Source organism: Perognathus longimembris, chromosome 2 (genome assembly GCF_023159225.1).
Source record: "Perognathus longimembris pacificus isolate PPM17 chromosome 2, ASM2315922v1, whole genome shotgun sequence".
NCBI lineage: Eukaryota > Metazoa > Chordata > Mammalia > Rodentia > Heteromyidae > Perognathus > Perognathus longimembris.
Window position 1 is genome coordinate 48,956,202 of NC_063162.1, and position 27,524 is coordinate 48,983,725.

Below are 27,524 nucleotides of genomic sequence, written 5' to 3' on the forward strand. Positions count from 1 at the left end.
TTATTTATTTTTGCCAGTCCTGAGGCTTGAACTCAGACCTGAGCACTGTTCCTGACCTTCTTTTTTGCTCATGGCTAGTGCTCTACCACTTGAGCCACAGCATTACTTCTGGCTTTTTCTGTGTCTGTGTTACTGAGTAATCAAACTCAGGGCTTCATGCATGCAAAGCAAGCACTGTACCACTGAGCCAGATTCCCAGCCCTGAAAAGATATTTTTAAATCTTCAGATTTTAAACAGAAAATGCACTTACTTAATTCATTTATTTTAAAGTTGAAGACACTAAATTTCAGAGATGAATATGATTTGTTCAAATTCATGTAGTTACCTCTCTTGAACTAGAACCTCGATACCTCACTCATACCCTTCTAGTATAGCATTCAACTATTAGAACTTCTTAAGTAATGGCTTAAAACAAAAGCTTTTTTTTTTTTTTAAAGCTTAAGGTCTTTGAATGTCTTGGCTGAAAATAAGTCTTTCATCATTTGTATTCTATTCTACTACATCATTACTGATGACCAGTCTAAATTTACAGCTTCTAAAACTAATTATCCTTGGAGAAAAACTTTGATCCTTCCTGTGTGTGTCAGATTCCAACTGGTCTTTTATTTGAGAAGTGATAGAAAGCATTTGATAAATTGGTGCTTTTATTTTTAATTGGCCCAATAGGAAAGTTGAAGCCTGAGTTAAATTCAGGAGACAGTAAATGTAGACTATCATGACTTAAACATCCCAAAGATTATTTCAACTTTTTTCTTTCTTGTTACTGGATCTTATATCTAAATTGAAGTGATCCTTTTTAGACAGTGGTTTAGCCTGGAATAGAATTTGGATTCCAACTTTGTAGACTTTCCAATTTAGTAAATACTATGCTAATCTGCCTCTTATATCTATCTAAACTATTATCTATAGGTAGTAGGATTTGAACTTGGGGCACTACACACTGTTTGGCTTGCTCACTTAGCACCATGCCACTTGAACTAGGCCTCCAGCCTTGATATTTGTTGATTGTTTTTGAGTATGAGGTCTAGAGGCCTTTTTTTTTCTGCCCTGGCTGGCTTTGAACTCTTAGCTTTCTGAATACTGGCTAGAATTAGAGGCGTGGGCCACTGGTGTCTGGCTGAGCAAAGCTATTTAAAAATACACCTTTGAATGTTTCCTTATTTTTCTTACGTCAGTGTCTAGCATGGTTTGGGGGTGTTGTTTACATGCCAGAAACTTGGGCAAATGAGTTGGGGAGACAAGGAGAGTGCTTGCTGTAGAGTTAAAAGAACTCTTACTCTTTAGCCCATTCAGACAGTTTAGGTTGGTCTAAGACTATTCTGGGACTCTGGAAATGACTGTGTCCTACATGATGATTCTGGAACCACTTGTGTGGGTTAGGCCTACACTGGAAAATTTATGTGGGCAGTGGGTGGGGTCCTGGGGTATTTTTCTCCCAACACTGAAGACTTTTTGAGGTACGTCCAATAGAATCTGCCAAGACATTCAGATGGAGAACATTCATATGGAGACTAAAATCAAGCTAAAATGGAGACTGTCTTACTTTATTGGTTAGTTTTGTTAGAGAATTTAAGTGGAATTTTCAAAACATTTCAGGACTTGTGGTTTTTTTTTTAAAGAATTGTAAATTTTAGATTTCTGCATAATAAGCTTTTGTGTTAGATTTCTTAGAGAGACCAAAAAGCTTTTAACATGAGGTGAAATTGTTTCATTTATGAAAGATTTTGAAGGACTAAAACAGCAATGCTTTCTATGTACAGTATGTCAGCTGTTAGTGCTTATATTTATAAATGGGTCATCTTTGTTTGAAAAAAATATACAGGGTTTTCAGAAGACTCCAAATTTTTCCAGCCTCAGCATTGCTACATTAAGCAGAAGTATCAAAGATAAAACTGGAACCCAAATGACCGTCTAGACTGAATGTTAACCCTCTCTTCAACACTTGTTAGCAGTCACGTCCCTTTGCTTCTTCATGTTTCCCTGGTTTTAAATTGCTGTTTCTAAAATACTGTAATAACATTTAAGTATGGGTTTTATTTTTTAAATAGTAAAGCTAGCTTTTAAATGGGATAACCAAATGTCCCAATTTTTTCAGAGCATTCTTGGATTGTGCCTGTTGTCCATATGTAATTATAATAGCTTTTCATTTATTCTCAAAAGTGTCTCATTTGGATAAATTATCTGATTATCTACTTCAACAGAATAAGCATGTTGTTAAAATATGTTGTAGCTATTAAACTGATATTTGAAATAAGCCCATTTGGTTACAGAATATTAGCCTAATTTGGCCACATTTGGAGATTTTTCACTGGTCAGACATTTTTTAATTAGGAGAGTTCTGAGTGTCCAAATGTAGTATATTGAACAAGAAAGCACATGATGCCTGGAATCATTTTTTTGCTGTCTGCCTTTTTTTTTTTTAAATGCCAGTATTGGGGCTTGATCTGGGCCTTTCACTCTGGCTTGGCTTTTTTACATCTGGTGCTGTATCACTTGAGCCACACCTCTAGTTATCTACTGTCTGACTTAATGAACCCCTTTTAGTCAGAGATACTAGCAGTGCCATCTCTATTATTATGGTGAGGATTTAAAAGATTATACATATTAAAAAAGTACACTATAAGCTGAAAATTGCAATGTGTTAGTCATTACGTGTCACATATGTTCCTGAAAACTGAGTTCAAAATGAATAATTTTATCTAAAATAGGGGAGTTTGTTATTTTAACCACGTACTACTTTTGGCAAGTGTTTTGTTGTAAATGACAGCAGAGAAATAATGGTAGTTAGAAATATATACTGGATTGAAGTTTTTGGGGGAGCATGGATTGAAATTTTAACATATTTGTATGTTAAAAAGAATGACCCAGTAGCAAGTAAATAAAGATATAACACTAGTTAGAGAGAAATCAGATATTCTTGAATATATTGGAAGTAGTATTTAGAATACTGATGGCTTGGCCTTACATAGTTACAAGATATACACATTACCTTTTTTGTTTTGCTTTGTTTTGTTTTAATCCCAAGGATATAATTTACACAGTAAAACCACGATCTTAAGCCCTGTGGCTTTTTTTTTTTTTTTGTGATGCTAGAAATTGAAGCCATGGTTTTATACATATTAGGCAAGTGCCACTGACCTATTCTCTTTCCTACTTCCTGACTTCTGTTACCATTGATTAGTTTGCTTGTTATAGAACATGATATAAATGGAATCAAACACGAGTGTTTGTGTTCGATTACTTTTCTTCACTGTAGTAATTTTGTGCTTCACCCATTTCAATGAATGTGTTAGTAGTTTATCCCTTTACCTTGCTCAGTATTATCACATTATATCTGTATAACAGCAATTCTTCTCTTGATGGGCCAAGCCCAGTTTTGGGCTACTATGAATAAAGCTACTGTGAACATTCTTATTTAAGTCTTTGTGTGGTCGTAGGCAAATGCTTAATGCTGTGTCCTATGGTAGATTTATTCTTTTTAACTTTTTTTGTGTCTGCTGTTACTGGGGCTTGAAATCAGTGCCTGGGACCTAGATGTCCCTTAGCTATTTTCACTCAAGTCCAGTGCTCTACCACTTGAACCATAGCTCGGCTACTGGCTTTTTGGTGGTTAATTTTGAACTGTGATCCTCATATCTCATCCTCCTGAATACCTAAGACTCCAGGCACCAATATCCAGCTTGTGCTTAACTTTTGAAACCATTGGATTTTGCAAAATGGAAGTTTTTAAGTTTACAGTAGTCATTCTAGTGAGTGTGTTACTATATTTTATTGTGACTTTTGTTTGCATTTCTGTGAGAGATAATGACATAATTATTGGCTATTTATCTTTTCTTTTGAATTGTTCAATTCAAGCCTTATCTGAGATCCCTGATTTTAGATAGTTTTTGCCCTACTGATTTTTCAACTTCAATATAGTGCTAAAGCAATTTGCAATCCATAGAAACTGTACTTTGAATTTTGAACTTTTCTTGTGCCAGAATTGTGTTGCAATTCTCTCTTGATTCTGTGCTGTATCAGTAAGCTGCAGCTTCAAGTCAGTCATATGATTGATGACTAGGGTAAACAACAAATACTCTATAGTGTGTTTAGTTACTAATCTGATATTTAAAGGTTAGGTGTTAAAATACATTTTCAGTTTGGGACATTTTTAGCTTGCAGTGGGTTTATCCAGATGTAACTCCACTGTAGGGTAAAGGAACATTCTATATTTTGATTGGGTTGTTTTGTCTTTGATTTTGTTTTGAGAAAGGGTCTTGCTATGTATGTAGCCTAGCTGGCCTTGAACTCCTGATCCTCCTGACTCTAGTCTCTTGAGAACTGGGAATATAGGCCTATACTACCACCCATACCCAGCCTTTTGGAGTTCTTGTTATAGTTTGGATACAAGTTATATATCAGATTTGTTAGATTTTTATACACATGTTCACACACACACAGAACAAATGTTTTCTCTTGGTCTGAAGTATTCATTTTCTTAACAATTTCTTTTCAAAACAGAAGTGTGCATTTTACATTACTTGCAAGTTGAATTTGTGGATTTATTTTTTAAAAATGTTTCCCTTAATTCTGTGCATGGTCTACGAAGATTTTTTTTTTTTTGGCCAGTCCTGGGCCTTGGACTCAGGGCCTGAGCACTGTCCCTGGCTTCCTTTTGCTCAAGGCTAGCACTCTGCCTCTTGAGCCACAGCGCCACTTCGGGCCGTTTTCTGTATATGTGGTGCTGGGGAATCGAACCCAGGGCCTCATGTATACGAGGCAAGCTCTCTTGCCACTAGGCCATTTCCCCAGCCCCGAAGATTTTTTTTTTTAATGTGTTTCCCCTTAGATTTATAATTGTATCTTTCACATTTGGGTCTATGGTCCATCTTAGACTTTAGTCCTCCCCCCTCCCCCTTTCTTTTCTGATACTGGAATTTGAATTCTGGGGCTTGAATTTGCTTGCTTATTTGGTGCTCTGCCACTTCAGCCTCACTTTTCAGGCTGGCTTGTTGCTAGTTACTTTGGAGATGGGGTATTCTGGACTTTACTAACTATGCTGCTATCCTTCACATCTCAGCCCTCTGAATAGCTAGGATTACAGGTATGAGTTACTAGGACCCAGCTTTAAGCCTGTTTTTTAATGTGATGGAGAAGTTTCACAAAACAGTTTTCAATTGACTACCTTGGTATAGATCTTTTCCTGGGTTTACTGTTCTTTTCTGTTGACCGATTTGTCTATGTGTCCAAAAATTGTAACATTGTTTTAGTTGTAGCTTTGTAAGATTGTTTTTGTAATGTTAAATAGTTGATAAAACTCATCAGTTAAGCCATCTGGATTTGGAGTGTTGTAGGAAAAGAGTGAAAGTTTTATATCTTGATTGTTATTTTCTGTATTGTGTATATATTTTTTTCTTGCCAGTACTGGGCTTGACCTCAGGGCCTTGTGCTCTCACTTGAGAGTCTGTTGCTCTGCCACTTGAGCTCTATTTCCAGCTTTTTGCTGGTTAATTGGAGATTAAAAGTAGGACTTTCCTGCTACAGCTGTTGAGCTGCAATCTTCAGAATAGCAAGGGTTATAGGTGTGAGACACTGGTGTGAGGCATTAGTTCATTTTTTAACTGATGTATAATTATTCAGATTTTCTATTTTTTCCCTTTGTCAGTGTTGTGAAGTGTTTTTAAAAAATTAATTAACTAATTAATTATTTTCCCCTCAGTGCTCGGGCTTGAATTCAGGACCTTGGCACTGTCCCTGAGCTGCTTTTTTGCTCTAGGCTAGCACTCTACCACTTGAACCACAGTGTCACTTCTGGCTTTTTCTGTTTATATGGTACTGAGTAATCTGTTTATGTGATACTGAGTAATTGAACCCATGCTAGGCAAGCACTCTACTATTAAGCCACATTCCCAGCCTAAGTTTTTTTTTTTTCCTTAAAGGAACTAATTTCCATTTGATGGTGTTCGCAAAATTTTCTTAATGTCCTATTGTTCTTACAGAAATTGCTTTATAGTTCACTTTGTATTCCTGACAGTATGGTTTTAAAATTTTTGGATCAGCTTGTGAGTGGTTTGGCAATTATATTAGCATTTAAAAAAATGAAGATTTTGATTTTGTTGAATTTCTGTTTTGGTGATTTATTTGATATTTAATTTTCTTTTACTTTTTTTTTTAGTTAATTGACTGTTTTCTGTTTTTTGAACTAGACATTTATATTACTGATTATATTTAGGCCTCTTTTTTTTCTCTGACAGTCCTGGGCCTTGGACTCAGGGCCTAGGCACTGTCCCTGAGCTTCTTTTGTTCAAGGCTGGGACTCTACCACTTGAACACACCTTTCTTTGTTTTTTAATGTGCATTTCCTATACAAAAATATTCTTCTTTACTCCTTTCATAGCACCATATAAACTCTGATGTTCCAAATTTAGTTTACATTACAACATAATTTTTGTTGTGATTTGTTTTTTTTAACATCATTTGTAAGTTTGTTGCTTATTTTCCTAATATATGGAGATTTTTGTAGTTAAAGTTAAGTTTTTTGATACTAGTCATTGCTTTGTAGCCCAGTCTGGCCTAGAACTTGCAATCCTTACCTCTGCTTCCAGATACTAGGATTACATTCTTGCTACTAAGACTACTGTCCTAATTTGTGTGTATGTATATTTTAAATTTCTTGGTATTCAGGGATTGTATTCTTACATATTAGAAGCCCATATACAGAGAATATATTATTTAGTTTCAGTACTTTGATATTCACTGAGACTAGTGTTATTGGTTAGTTTGATATCTGTTTCTATATTTTTGTAATTGTGAAGTGTTGAAGTCCATTCAATATTTTAGGAAACAAACCTCTGCAGTTGAGTTTAGTGGTTTATAAATACTAAGTCAATTTTTTTTTCTTTTGGTTGGCTGTGGGTCTTGAACTCCGGGTGCTCAAGGCTGGTGCTCTGCTACTTTTAGCCACAGCTCCAAGTGTTTTCTGGTGGTTAACTGGAGAGATAAGAGTCTCATGGAGACTTTTCTGCCTGGCTGGCTTTGAACCACAATCCTCAGATCTCAGCCTCCTGAGTAGCTAGGATTATAGGTGAGAGCCACTGGCTCCTGGCAGTCAAATTGTTTTATTTTGTTAGTTGAGGTATGACTCACAGACTATAAAATAAAATCAGTGTTTTAAAGTGAACAGCTTAGTAGTTTTTGTTATACTCACAAGATTGTACAACTATCATCACTATCTAATTTCAGAACATTGTCATCACTCCAAAATGAAACTTCATACCTATTAGCAGTCCTTCCAACCCCCCCCCCCCACCTTTGGCAACCACTAACCTGTTTTCTGCCTCTTGAATATGTCTATTCTGCACATTTCATGAGTAGGATCATGCAATATTTGGTCTTTTGTTCCTAGATTTTTTTTTTTTTTTGGCCAGTCCTGGGCCTTGGACTCAGGGCCTGAGCACTGTCCCTGGCTTCTTCCCGCTCAAGGCTAGCACTCTGCCACTTGAGCCACAGCGCCGCTTCTGGCCGTTTTCTGTATATGTGGTGCTGGGGAATCGAACCTAGGGCCTCGTGTATCCGAGGCAGGCACTCTTGCCACTAGGCTATATCCCCAGCCCCCTAGATTTTTTTTTGAGGATAATATTTTTAAGGTTCATTTATGTTTGTAGCATGAAGATTTCATTCCTTCTTATGGCTGAGTAATATTTTATTATATGGATATACTACATTTTGTTTGTTCATTTCTCAATTAGTAGGTATTTGGGTAATTTTTAGTTTAGCTATTATGAATAATACTGTTCACGTGCAAGTTTTGTATTACCATATTTATTTTTACTAGGTGTGGGATTTCTAGGTTATATAGTGTTCATTTGTTTACTCATTGTTCCTGGAGGTACTAGACCACTTGGCCAATCTGTCTCCCTAATTCTTCTCCCTGCTTCAAAAATCTGTTTAGTGAAGCCAGTATCACATATTAAACTAATAAGCCCAAAGTTCAAAAGGCACTTGTTTACTTTTTTAAGGAACTGCCAAAGTGACCTCATTTTACATTCCCCAAAGCAATGCATGCAGATTCTTCTTCACATCCTTGTCCATACTTGTTATCAATACTGGTCTTTTCTATGTGCTTGTTGGGGCGCGCCTTACATTACTAGCTTAGGGCTTTGCATAGCCTTTCCTGTAGAATCTAGTGCTCAGTGTGAGGTGATTGCTCAGGTCTTTTCTTGAGAATGCCCACAGCCCTGAGCATATGCTAATGACCTTCAGGATTCTTAGGAATTTTCAGAACTTTTCAAAACCCCTATGGATGTTTATTCTCTCATTTTTCCTTTTCTATTTTTGGGTAGCTGTTGTTTGCCCCAACTGTTTTTGGCATCTGGGATGTTAAATAATTGGGGCTGGTTATTTATGACAAATACCCTTCAGTTAAAGATTGTAAGCACTAGGCAAACTCTGAATCAGGTCAAATAACGGGAAGCCTTGGGAGTGGGACTTTTCAGAGAACTGTCAGTGAGCTGAAATAATAGCACTTTTCAGAAAATGGGGCTTTGAAAGAGCTCTAACCCTGTTCTCACCCTCTAGTAGCTGCTTTACACCTGCCTTCTACCGTGTTTGAGGGTTATTGCTTTTCAAGACCACCAAAGATATGGCGGAAGAGGAATAGAAATAGACCAAAATGAAAATAACAAAAAACTTGCTGTTTTTACTGAGATTCAGTGGGCTTTACATAGCCTTCTGTTTATTTTCTTCACAGTAAGCTTTTCAGCTTATATGTTATTTACTTGTTAAACAATATATTAGTGTTTAATTATGCAGTAAAGAGACAAATGTCATTACGAGACTGTAGGTCAGTCAGTACAGATCCTTGCAGAGGTATTTCTCAGCATGACCTTATTTATTTGTGAGGAACTAGAACAATTCTTGTTTATATGCACACTTTCATCTGCTTGTCCACTGTCAGCCCCTCACTTCTTGGTGGCCTTCTTCTATCAAAGTGTGCATCCAGTTATGAACTTCTTGTGGACTTTTACTTTCCTCACCCACCCACTATGTAGGAATACTAAGGCCATGCCGATGATTGATTCAGTCCATTCTGTGGGGAAGATTTCGTGGTGGCCTGGCCTGCCCTCTTCAGAATCATCAGATCTGGAATCAGATGAGTTTTTGTTTCCTTTTTCTTTTTTTCCCCATCTGGCTTGAAGAGAGTTTTGAAACACAAAACCATATACTCAGTTATTCTTTCTCCAGAAGAAGAACTTTGTTATGAAAGATAATCTCATGGGGACTGATTGACTGTCCATTGCCTGTCCATTTGAGATGTAAAACATCTTAGATTCTATTCCCCAGTTTGGAGTATTTCTCTCTCTCTGTCTCTCTCTCTCTCTCCCTCTCTCTCTCTTTTGAATTAGAAGTCTTCAAATTGTTGAAGTGTTCAAATTGATTAATATTTTACAATTCTAAAAAAGAAAAATTGGCAAGTGCTATTGTTGCTTTTCTGGAAGAGAGGATGTTTTGGAAGTTCTTATTCTGCCACTCCAAATGATGTCATCCTAATTGTTTTTTTTTTTGTAGTGCTAGGAATTGAACTCAGGCCTTATGCATGCTAAGCACATGCTGTACCACTGAACTATGAACTGGGTCTCTATAAACATTATTTTATATCTTTCTCCTTTTCTTTTGAAGTATTTCACTCAAATGAAGTTGCAAGTGAACCTCTGTACAGAAATACAGAGTTCCTCTGCATTATATTTTTCCTCAATGAATTATCTTGTATAGCCATAATATGTTATGAAAACCAGGTAATTAATATTGCATAGCACTAGTAAGTTGACTATAGATCTTACTAGAATTTCATCAGTTTTTGTATGATGTTTTATGTAAGTGGTGGTGGTGTACAGTTCTATAAATTTGATCATGTCCAGATTTGTACAACTAGTATCACAGTCAGGATGCCAAGTCAGAGTTTCTGGTTCCCCACCAAGAAACTCCTTGATATCTCCTATATGGTCATGCATGTTCCCCCAACTTTAACCCAGGCATTACCTGATCTATTATTTTGTCTCTTTGGGAGTGTTTTATACGTAGAATCATAAAATATGTAGCTTATACTCTTTAATTGTCTAACTGACTGAGATCAGCTGATGAAGATAATATACGAAGCAACTCTTAAAATTTGTTATAAAGTCCATCATGGAACATTTAGAGCTGGACATGGTGACACATGCCTGTAATCCCAACAGGACCTTGACTTTTAGGTTAGCTGTGCTTACATAATGATATTGAAGCCAGTTGGAACTAGATAGCAAGACTCTGTCTTCAAACAGTCAATCAATCTTTTTCTTTAGTTGTTTTTCAGGTAAAGTTTAACGCTTTTGTGGAGGCTGGGCTCAGACCACAGTCCTCGTCTCCTGAGTAGCTAGGATTATATGCATGCACCATCACATCCCTCTTGATTTTTTTTTTTAAGTACTGGAGTTTGAATTCAGGGTCTCAAGCTTGCTTAGGTTTAGCATGCATTCTTAATGCTGAGCCATGCTTCCAGCCCTGATTTTTTTGCTTGTTATTTTAGAGATATGGTTTGGTATCCTGCTTGGCCTTTTGCCTGAGGGTGATCCACCTGTGTTAGGCTTGGTAGTTAAAGGTAATAGGCATGTACTTTTTTTTTTTGCCAGTCCTGGGGCTTGGACTCAGGGCCTGAGCACTGTCTTTGGCTTCATTTCGCTCAAGGCTAGCACTCTACCACTTGTGCCACAGTGCCACTTCTGGCCTTTTTGTATATATGTGGTGCTGGGGAATCGAACCCAGGGTTTCATGTATAGGAGGCAAGCACTCTTGCCACTAGGCCATATTCCCAGCCCCAGGCATGTACTCCTTTGTCCAGATCTTCATTGAGTAGGGGAGGTCTCTTGAGTTTCTCTCCTACCTAGGCTACCCTCAAGTTAAGAGTCCAGCATTTTCAGCCACCCAAGTAACTAGAATCACAGGTGTAAACCTGGCATGAAATAGGCATTTTAAATAAACATTGAAATTAACTTTAATCATTAACTTGAAGTTATTTTTAAAAGCCCTCTTTAGTTTCTTTTGTTTATATTTCATCCAGTTTAAAAATCATCCTTTTTTGCTAAATGTTTTCGTACTACCTCTAAAATATTGTTTTGAATGTAATTGACAAATGTTTAATAAACAAGAATGTGAGGTTTATTTTCAGAATGGATTTTATTTTTACATTTGTATGCATTTTACATACCAACTGGATTCTGTAAGTATTTCTAAGTTATTTGTATTTGTGTTTTTTAGTGAAAATATCCTCTTTGGGATGGGAAATCCTCTTCTTGACATTGCTGCTATAGTGGACAAAGACTTCCTTGATAAGTAAGTATTAAATTCTTCATATATAATGTGAAACATATCTGAACAATAAAATAATGAAACTGTGGATTTGAATTTACCATTTAACATCTTCAATTGGAGGAAAACTCTAGAAATTTAAGACCGCTAGCAAGTGCACTATTGTTGTTTATTAATTGGCCACAATTTTCCCTGAAACAATTTACATATTTTGTTTACTCAGGTTTTTACTTAAAACTTACTATTATTCAGAAGTAGAAAGTATACGGGACCTAGTGACTTCTTTTTTTCCCTGCTGGTCCTGGGACTTGAACTTATGGCTTTTTTTTTTAGCTTTTTTTTGTTCAAGCCTAGCACTTTAGTCACAGCTCCACTTTTGGCATTTTTGGCAGTTAATTAGAGATAAGAGTCTCAAAGACTTTCCTGCCCTGGCTTTGAACTGTGATCTGAGTTCAGCCACCTGAGTAGCTAAGATGATAGGCATGAGCCACTATTACCAGCTTTGTAAACATTTATTCATGTTAATGAGCACTGAGCTATATCTATAATGGAACCATAATGTAAATGAGTGAAGAAAGGAAAGATGATTAGAGTGGACAAGACATTTATATGGTATAATTAAAGTCTACTAATCAGTCTTCTTTTTACTAATAACTTCTAGTGTTATTAGATTAGCTGAGAAGGAAGTTGTTTATCTAGTTTAAGGTTGGTAAATGGAAAACGTAGGTTGAGTAAAATAATTAGCAATGAGGAAACAACCCTCCTTCCCACACTGAAAGTTACCACTTCTTTTTAATTGGAGTAAAATTTGCAGTTTAGCCATCTGGAAGTATACAAGCCAATGATTGCCAGTACAGTCATAATGAAGCTATCATTAGTGTCTGACTCAGATATTTTCATTTCCCTAAACAGATAGAAAATACCCTCTAAACAGTCGTTCACTGTTCCCTCCTTTGCTCCAGTCTCCTGAGAATCACCAACAATCTGGCACTTTCTACCAATTTGCCTGTTCTCAGTATTTCTACATATAACCATATATCTATATATAACCATGTAATAATATTTGACCTCTTACGTTATATGCTTTCAAGGTTCATGTGTTGTAGCTTGTCTTCATTCCTTTTTTTTTTTTTTTTTTTTTTAGTGTAATACCATTCTAAGGTACGGATGCCACATTTTATATTCATTGGTTGATGGATACTTGGATTGTTTCCATTAATGTGTAGCATTTTGAACAATGCTGCTCATCAACATTCATGTACAGGCTTTTGTGTGGCCATAGGTTTTTACTTCTCAGGTATACCACTGAGGAGTGGAATTGATGTACCAATCTTGTGTATCAACTTTGAGACCTCCCAACTTTTTCCATAGTAGCTATACTATTGTACATTCTTTTTTTTTTTTTTTTTTTTGCCAGTCCTGAGCCTTGGACTTAGGGCCTGAGCACTGTCCCTGGCTTCCTTTTGCTCAAGGCTTGCACTCTGCCACTTGAGCCACAGCACCACTTCTGGCCATTTTCTATATATGTGGTGCTGTGGAATCGAACCAAGGGTTTCATGTATAGGAGGCAAGCACTCTTGCCACTAGGCCATATTCCCAGCCACCCATTGTACGTTCTTATCAGGAAGGTAGAAGACTTCTAATTTCTCTACATTATTGCCAAGACTTACCTTGCATTTTTTTAATTACAGTCATCCTAATGGGTATGAAGTGATAACTCATTCTGATTTACATTTTTCCAGTGACTAATGCTGGCATCTTTTCATATGCTTATTGGCCATTTGTAGATCTTTGGGAAAATACGTGGTTTTCTTTTTTCCATTTTTAATTTGTTTGTTAATTTTTGTTGCTTAATCTTGGAACTTTAAAAAAAAAAAGTATTCTGGATGTCCAACCATTACTAGATACCTAACTTGGAAAGCTTTCCCCCATTGTGTGTGGCCTGTCTGTCTGCCTGCTTGCTTGCTGCCCTTCCTAACAATCTCATTTTTGTAATTTTAACTAGAATTCTTAATTTTATTTTTAGATTGTTCATTGCTAGTATTCAAATATTGTTGATTTGGGAGACAACTATTCAATAAATTCTACTTTTAGATATATGGACATTAACACATATAATTCTGTATTTGAATAAAATTGTATGCTAAAGGGTCAGACAAGAATTTATAAATGTGTAAACTTGGCCGATTGTAAATGGTAGGGAAGTTTGGGCACTTAAACTAGAAGATGTGTGTTTTATCCTAAGGCATTCAAACACACATTCTAAAAATATTCTTTCCCAGTCAGCAAACACACATATAGTAATGGTAATAACTTTAGTTCTTTTGGTTATTTTGTACTTTATACAGGTTCTTATAATCTTTCACAAGCTGACCGTGAACTGCTAGAAACAAGTGATATTCCTGCCTCAGCCACTCAAGTAGCTGGGTGTAGAGGAACATAGAATCTGTGTACTGTTAAATAATAGGAAATAGTTAAATTTCTTAAGATTTCTTGTTCTGTCAACTTTTAGTAGAATCCCTTGGCTTTTCGTTATGGAAGATGAAAAGTTTTTCTGCCTCTGAACTTCTCTTTGATACTCTTCTTTTTCTTCTTCTTAACTTCTATTAACTATGTTATTTATTTATGAAGTTTGATACATTTTTACTCTACAGTTTATTATATATATATTTATAATTAAGCCTTTTCATCATTGATACAAACTCACCATTATTTCTTGAGCTACTAGAGTCCTATTAAAAAGTCGTTGCCTATGCCTATATCTTCAGTTTCAGTTTCAGGTTCTTACATTAAAGTCTTTATCCATTGAGAGTTGATTTTTATACAGGGTGAAAGATAGGATCTGGTTTCTGTCTTCTTATGTGGATATCCAATTTTCCCAGTACTGTTGGGGAAAAAGGCTGTCTTTCACCAGTGTTGTCACCATCTTTGTTGAGAGTCAGTTGGCTATAATCATGTAGGTTTATTTCTGGGTCTTTTATTTCATTGGTTTATGTGTCTATTTTTGTGTCAGTAGCATATTGTTTTTGTTACTGTGGCTTTGTAGTATAATTTGAAATCTTTTTTTTTTTTCAATAATATGGTTTGATCTTAGGACTTCTTCCTTGGTAGGCATGTGTTCTACCACTTGAGCTATGTACTCCAGTTCTTTTTGCTTTATTATTTTATATAGGGTATCTTATTTTTGTCTAGGCCAATTGGACTACAGTCCTTCCACGCATACCTCCACATAGTTATAATAACAGTACATACTGCCACTCCTACTTATGGGTTGAAATGGGGTCTTGCTGATTTAGTGGAGAGAGTCTGGGCTGGCCTTGAACTGACTGCCTTTCCACTCACTCTCTGCCTCCCAGGTAGCTGGGTATGAGCTAATATGTCTGGCTGAAATTAGTATGGTGACACTGTAGGAGGCAACTTAAAAGATGCTTTTGCTTGGCCTTATAAATTAACTAATAGCTAGACACTCAGATTTCTCTCCCTCCTTATCTGTGCTCTTTATTATTTATTTATTTATTTTTGTGTTGGTACTAGAGCTTGAACTCAGGGTCTGGGTGCTGCCCCTTAACTTTCATGCTGAAGCCTGGTGACCTATTACTTGAGCCACAGTTCCACTTCCAGCTTTTAAGTGGTTATTTGGAGATAAGAATTTCATGGACTTTCCTGACTGGGCTGGATTTGAACCATGATCTTCAGATCTCAGCTTTGGTCCCCAGCAGCATCTGCACTCCTTGATGTGAGCTATTTCCTGCTTTACACACTTTAAAATCACCTTGAAACCCAGAAATAGCAGGATACGCTTAGTGTGACAGAGAGAAATGCCATCTTCTTCTCATCTTAAAATAAATAGCCAAAGCTCCAGGAAAGACCTGTGAGAGATCTTGTTCATGTTCCATTCCAGCAGTAAGCTGATAATTTCTCTGGAATTTCTCCAGAGACAGTGATTGAAATAATGATCAACCAAGCCATACCATGACCAGGATTGTTTCAACTATGCATACCTTTCTCTCCCTCCCTCCCCCCCCCCCCCCCCAGTTCTCCTGATTTAAGCAGAGGCCAATGTCTGTACCTTTGAAGACAACTGAAGACATACCGAAGTGCTGTTTTCCCATGTCTGCCATGTGATAAATCTTCTTTCTTAGCTTGCCCTTCACCACGTCTCTTTATTTGGCTTGGCATAAGGAGCCAAGTCATTGGGCTTAATATGGGACTTTGGGGGGGAAAAAACCTAGTTTTAATCTTCAGTATTCTTTTCTTTTCTCTGGATCTCTTTGGCTATTTAGTATTTAGGATCTTTTATTTTTTCATATGACTTTTAGGATTTTTTTTTCTGGGAATAATATCATTGGAATTTTGGTAAGGTTTGCATTGCATGTGTAGATCCCATAATATATTTTCAGAGTATTATTCTTCTGCTCATAAGCATGGGAGGTCTTTTCATCTTCTATAATTTTTTTTTTTTTGATAGGTCATGGGGTTTGAACTCTGGGTCTGGGTGCTTGTCTCTGAGCTCTTCAGCTTAAGGCTAGCGCTCTACCTCTTGAGCCACAGCACCCCTTCTGGTTATTAGAGATAAGAGGTTCATGGGCTTTCCTGCCCAGGCTGGCTTTGAACTGTGATCCTCAGATCTCAGTCACTTGACTAGAGAGAATTACAGGCATGAGCCACTGGTGCTCAGCTTTCTATAATTTTCCTTTGCTTTATTGTTTTCATTTAGGTGTCCTGCATCTCCTTAGTTAGGCTTATTCCTAGGTATTTTATTTTGGTTTTGAGTATATAAATGAGATTACATCAAATTAGAAAGCTTTTTACAAAAGAAACAGTTAACAAAGAGACAGCATACAGAATGGGAGAAAATCTTTGCCAACTATTTGTTTAACAAGGAATTAATATATCCAGCATGCATAAAGAGCTTAAAAAATTAAATACCAGCCAAGTAGTGTGTTATATGCCTATAATCCCAGCAATGAGGAGGATAAGATGTTGTAAGAGATGTTTAAAAGCTGCTTTTGCTGGAAAAAAAAGAGGCCACCCAGCCTCTGCTTTGCATCTGTACTCTTTGGCCTGAGCCATTCTTTCCTACAGTCATTTTGTAATCACCCTGGGCTCCAGACAGGACAGAATTTACTGATAAACATCTTGTAACACTAGGCAGACTGACCCTCAGCCTGTCCTGTCTTCTTATCTATGAAGATGGTGACACTGCCCCAAAGGAAGAAACTAGAAGCTCCAGACAGACTACCAAGCAATCAAGCAATTTAGGGTTTACGAATTATTAATATTTACAATTGCCTTGAGGCCTCTTGACTCTCTTCCTTACTATCTCCCACTTTCTAATGTCTTATTGAAAAGAAGTACAGTGTTTTCTGCAAAGGGTTTATAATTAAAACCATAATATAAGCTTTGTTTGTTGAATTTAGAAATGTTGTAGGAATACAATTAAGCGAGGTCAATAATTTTAATAAATCTTGCATGTGTAGTAGGGTCTTGGTGCAAAGAAATTACATTATACTTTTCCCTCTTACAATAATGCTCATGTTAGGTACTTAAATATTTGTGAGTGTAAGAAATGTAGTGGGAGGCTTTTTAAAAATGGAGTTTCATAGTTTGTTTGCTGGTCCTGGAGCTCAGACTCTGGGCTCAGGCTCTGCCTCTGAGCTCCTCTTTGCTCAAGGTGAGCATTCTACCACTTGAGCCAGAGTGCCAGTCCTGGGGTATGGACTCAGGGCCTGAGCACTGTCCTTGGCTTCTTTTTGCTCAAGGCTACTCTACCTCTTGAGCCACAGCTCCACTTCCAGCTTTTTTCTATATTTTTCTGTATATTTAGTGCTGAGAAATTGAACCCAGGGCTGCATGTATACAAGGCAAGCACTTTACCACTAGGCCATATTCCCAGCCCCACTTCCAGCTTTTTCTGTGATTAATTGGAGATGAGAGTCTCATAGTCTTTCCTCCCCAATGGCTTTGAACTGTGATCCTCAGATCTCAGCCTCCTGAGTAGCTAGGATTACAGGTGTGAGCCATTGGTACCTAGCTGAGCTTCCTAGTTTTAAAGTTGATGAGGAAATTGGTAGTTCCTTCTTTTGCATTTCACATGTTAAACATTTAAATTTTATGGAGCATATTTTTGTTATTTATTTATTTATTTGTTTGTTTGTTTGTTTATTTATTTATTTATTTATTTATTGCTGGTTGTGGAGCTTGAACTCTGGGCCTGGGCTCTGTCCCTGAGCTCTTCAGCTCAAGGCTAGTGCTCTACCACTTTAGCCACAGCAGCACTTCTGGTTTTCTGGTGGTTAATTGCAGGTAAGTCTCGTGGACTTTCCTGCCTGGACTGGCTTTGAACCGTGATCCTCAGATCTCAGCCTCCTGAGTAGGCTAGGATTACAGCTGGAACAGATTTTTAAAGTGAACTATTATGTGCTGATAGACTTTGCACATTGGAAATGATGATCCACAAAGTATTGAATCTAAAGAAAGGCCTTGGAGAACCAATTTGAAAAATGTTAAAGATTAAATGAGATTGCAACAATTTTGTTTTTGTTTTTGTTTTTTTGGCCAGTCCTGGGGCTTGGACTCAGGGCCTGAGCACTGTCCCTGGCTTCTTTTTGCTCAAGGCTAGCACTCTGCCACTTGAGCCACAGTGCCACTTCTGGCCATTTTCTGTATATTTGGTGCTGGGGAATTGAACCCAGGGCCTCATGTATACGAGGCAAGCACTCTTGCCACTAGGCCATATCCCCAGCCCAGCAATTTTGAACAATTACTGATACCTGCCATTTCTTGAGCATGTAATAGGTTTGCTTTTATATGGTGTCATTTTATTTCCCAAAGAAGATTTATGAAGTAAATATTCCCCTAGAGGAAAATTTGAGCTGAAATAATTCATTCATGAACACAGAATGCATGATTGAATAATGCAGAGATTTGGGATACAGGCTAGTTTTAATGATAAAACTTGGCTACAGAATTACCTCAGTGATAGAGAACATGGTTAGCAGATATAAAGTCCTGGATTTTAAATCCAGCGTGTGCATGCACACACATACTGTGTACCCTATATTCTTCATTTTTGCTATGACATTATGGAAGTACATGAAAAACTCAAATTACATATATATGTTTTGTCACAAATTATTAGATATGCAAAGGTTATAAAATAAATGAATTTTATTTTAGTCCTGTTATAGGTATAGTATAGGTTAGAATAGAATGTGTGATTTGTCCCCCAAATGTTTTAAAATTAATGTGTTATAATATATTGATCAATTCTTTGTGATTAAAAGGCCCAACAATTTCTCTTCTTGACTAGATTTTCAAAAGAGTGCGGTTCTTGTATCAGAAAGTTGGAAGGTTACCAAATACTGACCCATTTCCAGAATAGAGTGAGCATTATTGTGTTGGAATATGAGTGAGATATTTACATACTTGGTATAAAAATTAAATTCCTTCTGAAACATCCTCATTGTTTCCTTGAAGATTATGAAGCTAATTTTCCCCTAAAATAAGAGAAATTAAGAATCTTTAATTGAGAGAAGAGCAGAATTAAATTAGTTAATTTTGATTCATTCAGTTTGGAAGAATGTAATAATGGAAAATTAGTAGGAACATTGGTGGCAGAGTAAGCTATTGAAAAGAATCTTTTTTAGCATATTGGAAGATACAGTGGGTATGAAGGGAGTAGGAAATGTAAATATATAAATACTTCCATGTGAGCATTGGTTGAGTTATGCAGAGAAAAGAAGAGATAAGTATTAATAGTGGAACAGGAAGAGAAAGAAGTATGACAGGTTTGCCTTGTTTTCTTCTTTTTTTTTTTTTTGCCAGTCCTGGGCCTTGGACTCAGGGCCTGAGCACTGTCCCTGGCTTCTTCCCGCTCAAGGCTAGCACTCTGCCACTTGAGCCACAGCGCCGCTTCTGGCCGTTTTCTGTATATGTGGTGCTGGGGAATCGAACCTAGGGCCTCGTGTATCCGAGGCAGGCACTCTTGCCACTAGGCTATATCTCCAGCCCCCCTTGTTTTCTTTGTGACACTAGATAAATATCCCTAGAGGAATGAAGAAATGGTAATTGAAAAAGAAAAAAATCATAAGAACTAAAAATTCTGTCTTATGAAGGGAAATTAGGATAGTTGAAGAAATATATAAAATTCCCAAATCTTTTTGTTGTTGTTGGTGTTGTTGTTCGTGCCTTTCCTGGGGCTTGAACTCAGGTTCTGGGTGCTGTCTCTGAGCTTTTTTTGCTTAAGACTAGCATTCTACCATTGAGCCACAGCCCTACTTCCAGCTTTTTGGTGGTTAATTGGAGCTAAGAGTCTCACAGGCTTTCTTACTTAGGTTGGCTTCGAATCTTGATCCTCAGCTCTCAGTCTCTTGAGTATCTAGGATTACAGGTGTGAGCCAGGACCTGGCTGCAAATCTAAGTCTTTAATAAGATAAGCATATATTTGGATGGTTGTAGTTCTTTGACAGCCTGGACAGAGAAGTCACAAGTATCCATCTCCCAAATAACCAGCAAATAGTGGGCTGAATATATTCACATGGCTCAAGTATTAGAGTGCCAGCTGAGCAAGCAAGACAATTAGGTTTAAGGCTCTGAGTTCAGATCTTGTGCACTGTCAAAAAATGATTAATATGTGGCTAGGTTTATATCTATCTATCTATCCATCTATCAATCATAGAACTTGTTAGCCTCCAAAATTATAAAAATAAGTTTTTATTACAAAAATAGATTTTGTAATAAAACAATCAAGGAGCGATTAAAGTTGAAATGAAATCTGGATGTTAGTGTCTGCCTAAATATACCATTACTTACATTTGGCTATGAATATTTGAAGCATAGCTTGTACAACTGATGAATTTAATATTTTTATTTTAGTTATTTCCATCTTAAATAGTCATATGTCAGTATAATACTAAATGGTGCAACTTTGATTTTATTGCAGTTTTTAAAGATTTTCTTCATAGAGATAGTTTTTTTTTTCTAGTGGTACTGATTATAGTCCCAGATGATGTAAATCTGAATGCTATAATCCTGAGTGTTGAATTCCCAAAAGGTCAAATTTCCTAAAGTCTAAAAAAGCCTTAAAGTACAATTTTGAAAGATAAAATCTCAAATGTTAAAATCTTGAAAGTTATTATCTCAAGAACTACAATCCCCACTGAAAAGTAGAGACCGATGTAAGAGGGATAGAAAGCTAATTCAGTGGACAAGATAAAGGCACTTTTGGTTGTATATAGAATATTTGCATCAGATTGGTGACACAACTATTTTTAAAACTGATTAAGTTCTATTTGGGGATGTGTCTATTAGGCTGTTTCTAGATAATATTAGTGTGTTTGAATGAGCCAGGTGGGGGAAGGTCTACCTTTATTGTGGGCCAGTACCTCAGATTAGCCCCAGGTCTGGAGCGAATACTGAATATAGTCTCTGAGAGATGAGACAGTTTTCTTTTGCTTTGGGCATCAGAACTCCAGCCTTGCAGACATTTGAATTCTAAAACTTTCAGAAGTGGTATGTGTATGTGTGGGTGTTTTTTTTTTCTTGAAAAAGAAAAAGGTGATGGGATGGGAAACTGGGGGAAAGTGAAAGAAGGGGTGACATTGTCAAAAAAGAAATTTACTAATTATATGACTTATGAAAAATGGTAATCCCCCTCTGTACAATAATAATAACTATGTTTTAAATATTAAAAAAGCAAAATCAGTATGCCTCAGTAACAATATACACAACTCAGAATTAATCAATTTTAGATAAGTTATAGCTGTTTCTCACTAATGTAATGCTCAAATTATAGCAACAAACTTTCCATATTTAAATATCTTCCATTGATAATTACAAGGAAAAGGCTAGAGTGTGGTGGTATAAGCTTGTAATCCTAGCTACAGAGACTACGAGGGTCCCATTTCAGGGCCAACCTGTGCAATAACAGTAAGATCCCATATCATCCAACAAGCCAGATTGTTCCAGGTCTACAATCCCAGAAACTTGGAGGGACGGGTTGTGGTCTGAGATTGATCCTGGGTGAAAATGTGAGACTCTTCCACAAAACAAGAGCTAAAAGGACTAAGAGCATGACTCAGGCAGGTTGAGGCTGCCTGCCTAGCAAGTCTGAGGCCCCTAGCTCAGTGAAGAAAAGAGAATTCTAAAGTAAGAATTAACATACCCCTTTAGTTTTGTTTACATATTTGTAAGGTTCAAAAAATGTGTAAAATTTGTAATTGCTAGCCGGGCTCTGGTGGCTCAAGCCTGTAATCCTAGCTACTCAGAAGGCTGAGATCTGAGGATCATCGTTCAAAGCTAGCCCCGTCAGGAAAGTCTGTGAGACCAGTTAATCACAGAAAAAGCTGGAAGTGGCATTGTGGCTCAAATGGTAGAATGCTAGCCATGAGCAAAAGGAGCTCAGGGACAGCACCCAGGCCCAGATATTAAGCCCCAAGACCACCCACCCCCCCAAAAAAAAAACAAGAAAAAAAAAAAGAAAAAGTTTGTAATTCCTAGTTGGAAAACATTCCAATGATTATCATTACCCTTACAGTTATTCACTATTTTTATTATGTGTGGTACATAGGGGACTGTTTTCAAAGCTTCCAGCTCTAGTAGAGATTATCAGAGGCACATTAGTTTTTTGCCAGCATACCTTTGGTGACAGTTTATTTTTTCTTCAACATTCTTAGGCATTGTTGCCTTTACAGACATGCCTCCTTTCTCTCCAGACACTCCTCTAGGAAAATTGTCAAGCATTACTAGCTGGAAAATGGCCAGACCGAGATGCTAATTGTCGTCTATCTTCTTTCCTTTGGCAAACCTTCTTAGCCCTTTCTTTTATCTTACTCTTCATGTTTTCACTAATATTTCTGCAGTTTTCCAGGCCTTCATTTGAACATTTTTTCAGCATTATTCTAGCATCTTCTCTATAATCCAGTTTACAAGCAAGAGAGAAATTCTGGAGTACTACTTCCCAGTGGCCCAGAAATATGTGTGCCTTCCCTTGCTGTTTTAAAGATGGACCTGAATCAGGATTTTGGTTTTGTTTGCTAAAAGCTATAATTATTAATGTATATGAATTGTACACATCAATGAGTTTTATTGTGACATTTTCATATGCACATATTTTGTGCTTTGATCATGTCTATCCCCTTTCTCCCTTTTTTTGTCTTCCCTTCTCTACCTCAACCCCTATTTCCATTCCCAACAGTCTTCTTACTTTCAGGTCATCCTTTTTTTTTTTTTTTTTTTTTTTTGGCCAGTCCTGGGCCTTGGACTCAGGGCCTGAGCACCTTCCCTGGCTTCTTCCCGCTCAAGGCTAGCACTCTGCCACCTGAGCCACAGCGCCCCTTCTGGCCTTTTTCCATATATGTGGTGCTGGGGAATTGAACCAAGAGCTTCATGTGTAGGAGACAAGCACTCTTGCCACTAGGCCATATTCCCAGCCCTCAGGTCATCTTTTAAAATTAAAGAATAAATAAAAATTTTAAGAAAAAAACATGATGTGTCTGGCTTATTTTGTTAAATATGAGGTTCTTCAATTCCATCCATTTTCCTGAAAATGACATAATTTTATTCTTTATGGTTGACTAATATTCCACTGTATATACACAAGATTTTTTTTTTTTTGCTGGCCCTGGGGCTTGAACTCAGGGCCTGGTGCTGTCTATGAGCCTCTTTGTGTTCAAGGCTAGTGCTCTACCACTTGAGCCACAGCACCCCTTCCAGCTTTTTTGAGTAGTTTATTGGAGGTGAGAGTCTCATGGCGATTTTTCTGCCCTGGCTAGCTTCAAACTGTGACCCTCAAATCAGCTTCCTGAGTAGCTAGGATCAGGCGTGAGCCACCAGCGCCTGGTGACACAGGATATTTTTTTATATTCATTTATCTGTTGATAAGCACCTTTGCTATTAGGAATACTGTTACATCAAATACAGTGTACAGGCATCTCCTTTGAATTCCTTCAGATATATACCCAGTAATTAATTAGCTATATCATGTGGTAACTTTGCTTTTAGTTTTTTGAGGACCTTCCATACTGTTCTCCATAGGACTACGAATTTACATTGTATAGAAGAATATAAGGATTTGATTTTTTTTTTTACCTCCTTGTCAGCATTTGTTATTTTTCCCATCTGCCACTTAGCTACAGTGCCACTTTCAGTTTTCTGGGGGTTAATTGGAGGCAAGAGTCTTAAGGACTTTCCTGTCTGGGCTGGCTTTGAACCTGGATCCTCAGATCTCAGCCTCCTGAGTAGCTAGGATTACTGTCGTGAGCCACCTACCCTACTGCACTTGACCACTTTGAGCTACAGCTCCACTTCCAGTTTTTTTTTGGAGATAACTGGAGATAAGAGTCAGCTGGCAAACAACATATACTGCCTTGGGACCATGGACCCAATCATCATTCTTCCATTCCCAGGTTCTGGTGTTGGCTCACTATAATTGTGGAAAAAGATTCCCCACTTAAAAAATTTTTCAGCAGCATTTTGTAATTCATTGTACTATGTATTTCATGTTCATATTGTTTCCAGCACTAGAGGTATAAATTGTATGAAGACCTTTAGTGAATTCAAAAAAATCCATATGGAAACACAAAAAGCTCCAATCAGGTGCAAGCAATCCTGCCCCACATGCGCGCACCCTGCCCCCCTCCCCCAAAGGCAGTACTGGCAGTTATCACAATTCTGCACTTCAAACTATACTCCAGAGCCATAGTAATAAAAATCAGCTTGGTACTGGGACAAAAAGCAGATCTGAAGACCAATGGAACAGACTGGAAGATTCAGATATATGAGTCTGCATGCGCGCGTGCACACACACATACATTGCCATCTGACTTTTGACAGAGATACCCAAAATACTGCATGTTAGAAAAAAAAGATAGCCTATTCATAAACGGTACTAGCAAAATTGGATAACTCTATGCAGAAGACTGAAACTGGATCTCTATCTCTCACCTTGTCTTAGTATCAAGACCTCAGTATAAAACCTGGTACCTTGAAACTACAGCAGAAAAGAGTAAGGAAACAGTAGAACATATTGCATATGCAGGAGTTTCCTGAATAGAATTCTAGGGGTTCAGCAGATATGAGAGAATTGGTAAATGGCATTGGCTAAGCTAAACAGTTTCTGTATAACAAAACATAAAGTCACTAAGCTAAAAAGAGAGCCAACAGAATGGAAGAGATTTGCTAGCTATAAGTCTGACAAGTGCTTAGCAACCAGAATATTGAAAAACAAAAGCCTCAAAGATTCAACAACCTAATTAATAAATGGGTAAAGTAGCTAAACACACTTCTCAGAGGGAGAAATTTTAAAAAAGGCCAATAAATACACAAAGAATACACAATGTTCAACATCCTTGACCATAAAGGAAATACAACTCAAAACAACATTGAGATTCCATTAGAATGGCCATGGTCAAGAATATTAACAACAAATGCTGGCAAGGGTGCAGAGGAAAAGGAGCCCTGATACACTGATGATGAAAATGTAAATTAGTTTAACCACTATGAAAATCAATATGGATATTCTTGTAAAGTAGAACAAAATCTAGTGGTACCACTCGAGCATTTATCTAAAACTTTGCAAGTCAAGACACAATAAAGGCATCTGAATACCCATGTTCATTACAGCACTATTCACAATAAGCAAATTATGTAAGCAATCTAGATGCCCTACAATGTAGAGTATGTTTTATGTATGAATGAATGGTGGAATTTTATTCATTCATTAGAAAGACTAATATGTCATTTTCAGGGAAATAGATGGACTTGGTGAATAAAATTCATATTGAGTAAGGTAAACAGTCTCAGAGTGACAAAATAGTATATATTTTCTCTTATAAATGGAAGTTAGATCTAAAATAAGGGTGAGGGTAGACATGATGGGTGAATATGTCATAATACTCGATGTATACTTGTGAAAATGGACATGACTAGTTAATATTGTAGGTGAGAGCCACTGGCACCTGGCTTGTGTTCTCTCTTTCTCTCTAAAATTGTGAGGTCAAGTGATCTGCTTCTTTCAGTCTCTTCAGTAGGTTTGCATTACTGTGCTTTGCTCTGTTTTATTCCACAATTTAGGATGGAGCCTAGGCCCTCACTCATGTTAGGCAAGCACTGTACTGCATCACATCCCCAGCCTCTGTCTTCTGATCTTTAGTTGGGGGTATATAAGCAGGAGAGTGGAAAGTCAAGGAGCCTTGTTTTAAGAGTATTACCCTGAATGAATAAGTTGACACTGCCTTTCGTTTTATTGGAAACCCTAAGTTGCTTCACAGGACTTTTTTGAAAAGTAACATGTTCCTTGATGAACATGGGATAGAAGAGAAAAAAATTAAAGATCATAATCAACTTCTCATATATTTGAAAATAGAACATACCATCCACTTTATTTTTGTAATTCCTAGCTTCATTCTTTATAGAAAGGATGCATAAAACAGGAAGCTGTAGGATTAGGGCTGTGCCTCAAGTGGTAGAGGGGTTGTCTAGCAAACATTCAATCCTCAGTGCTGGAAATAAAGACAGATGTAGTTTGTGTTATTTTAAGAATGTGTTGCCGACAAAATATAGATCGTTCTTAGTTTAGTATCTCTGAGGTTTTAACCTCAGATAAAAAAGCACAGTTCCATTCAGGGAGGTCAGATGGGAAAGGTACTTGTGAGAGGGGAGGTAGGAAAGGAAAATCAACATTACTTTTCTACCCAGACCTCTGGTCTGTTAGCATGTGGATTAAAGAGTGGCTTAATGGATTGAAGACCAGGAAATTACTCGTTTGTCCCTTAGAAAGTCTGTTTACTTTCAGCAGTACAAGTGAAATACCATTGATTTAGTCTTTATAGCATCCTCTATTTTATAGACATGGAAACTGAGACAAAAAGGCGAAGTACTTTCCTGTAGTTAGTAAGTTAGTAAATGATTGAGTTAAAACCTCCAGCTAGCTGTGGCTAAAGCCGGATCATCCTGAGTTTTACACCAGTCTGGGTTATGTAGCTTCCTGTGCTATATAATATATATCAAGACTTAATCTCAGAAGAAACACAAAAAGGCAACAACCAACCTTCAAAGCTGGTTATTGCCAATTCCTTTTACTGTGTTTAGATTATAACTTGGAACATAGTAGATGCTAAGTATGTATTTAATGAATAATTGTGTATTGTTTGTGAGCACTTACACTTAACACTATATAGTAGAATTTTGAACTGCTAGATGAGAGTCATATTGCATATAATTAGTAGAAGAGGACTATAAAAGGTAATTTGTGTTTGAAAGCATGGTTAATTGGATCCTCCTTTGGTCCTTGGGGTAGTATCAGAAAATGACTAAGAAGAGTAAAGAATCAGGTGCTTGGCCATTCTATTTTTTTTTTTTTTTTTGCCAGTCCTGGGCCTTGGACTCAGGGCCTGAGCGCTGTCCCTGGCTTCTTCCCGCTCAAGGCTAGCACTCTGCCACTTGAGCTACAGCGCCGCTTCTGGCCGTTTTCTGTATATGTGGTGCTGGGGAATCGAACCTAGGGCCTCGTGTATCCGAGGCAGGCACTCTTGCCACTAGGCTATATCCCCAGCCCTGCTTGGCCATTCTTGGTGTTCTGTCAATCAAGTCAGAGAACTACAACATTGTAGCAGTGCTTGTTTGGTAGAATTCAACTGACTGTGTGTTGATATTACAATTGGATGTCTGCTGAGGCAAATGTACTTCTATGTTTATATGACTAGTCTATTTTTGTTTTTGTGTTATAGGTATTCTTTGAAACCAAATGATCAAATCTTGGCTGAAGACAAACACAAGGAACTGTAAGTTAATTAATCTCTAGGTTGTGTAGACATTACTAAACAATCAGAGTTTTGTAATTACATATGATACAAAGATGTAATTAACACAGGCCATAATCTTAATGGGATTAGAATAATTTATACTATGTAAGATTAACACAAGGAATTATTCTTCCTGTGTGCACATTGAAATATATAACATTGTAGTCCATCTTATGGACTAAATAAATATTTGGAAATACTTCATTTTCTTTTCCTGGATATAATATAAAACATTCATATTTGATAATATAAAATATAAAATTGAGAATTATCATTGTTACTTTTGGGATATTGCTCAAATGCTTCCTCTAACATGCTGAAAATGGAGAAATACATAGGTTTCTTTTGTTGCTTTATGAAAAAGTAAATGTAAAATTGGTGCAGTATGGGCTGGGAAT

At 37.1% G+C, this 27,524-nt stretch overlaps 1 protein-coding gene across 2 annotated transcripts in view; it reads left to right on the forward strand.

Annotated features, from left to right (window-relative positions):
* Positions 1-27,524, forward strand: part of Adk (adenosine kinase) — a 420,812-nt gene that overhangs the window by 32,649 nt on the left and 360,639 nt on the right. For both annotated transcript variants that reach the window (XM_048339095.1, XM_048339096.1), the window contains exons 2-3: positions 11,273-11,347; positions 27,052-27,105. In XM_048339095.1, the coding sequence (XP_048195052.1) occupies positions 11,273-11,347; positions 27,052-27,105 (129 nt within the window). The remainder of the gene's footprint in view (positions 1-11,272; positions 11,348-27,051; positions 27,106-27,524) is intronic.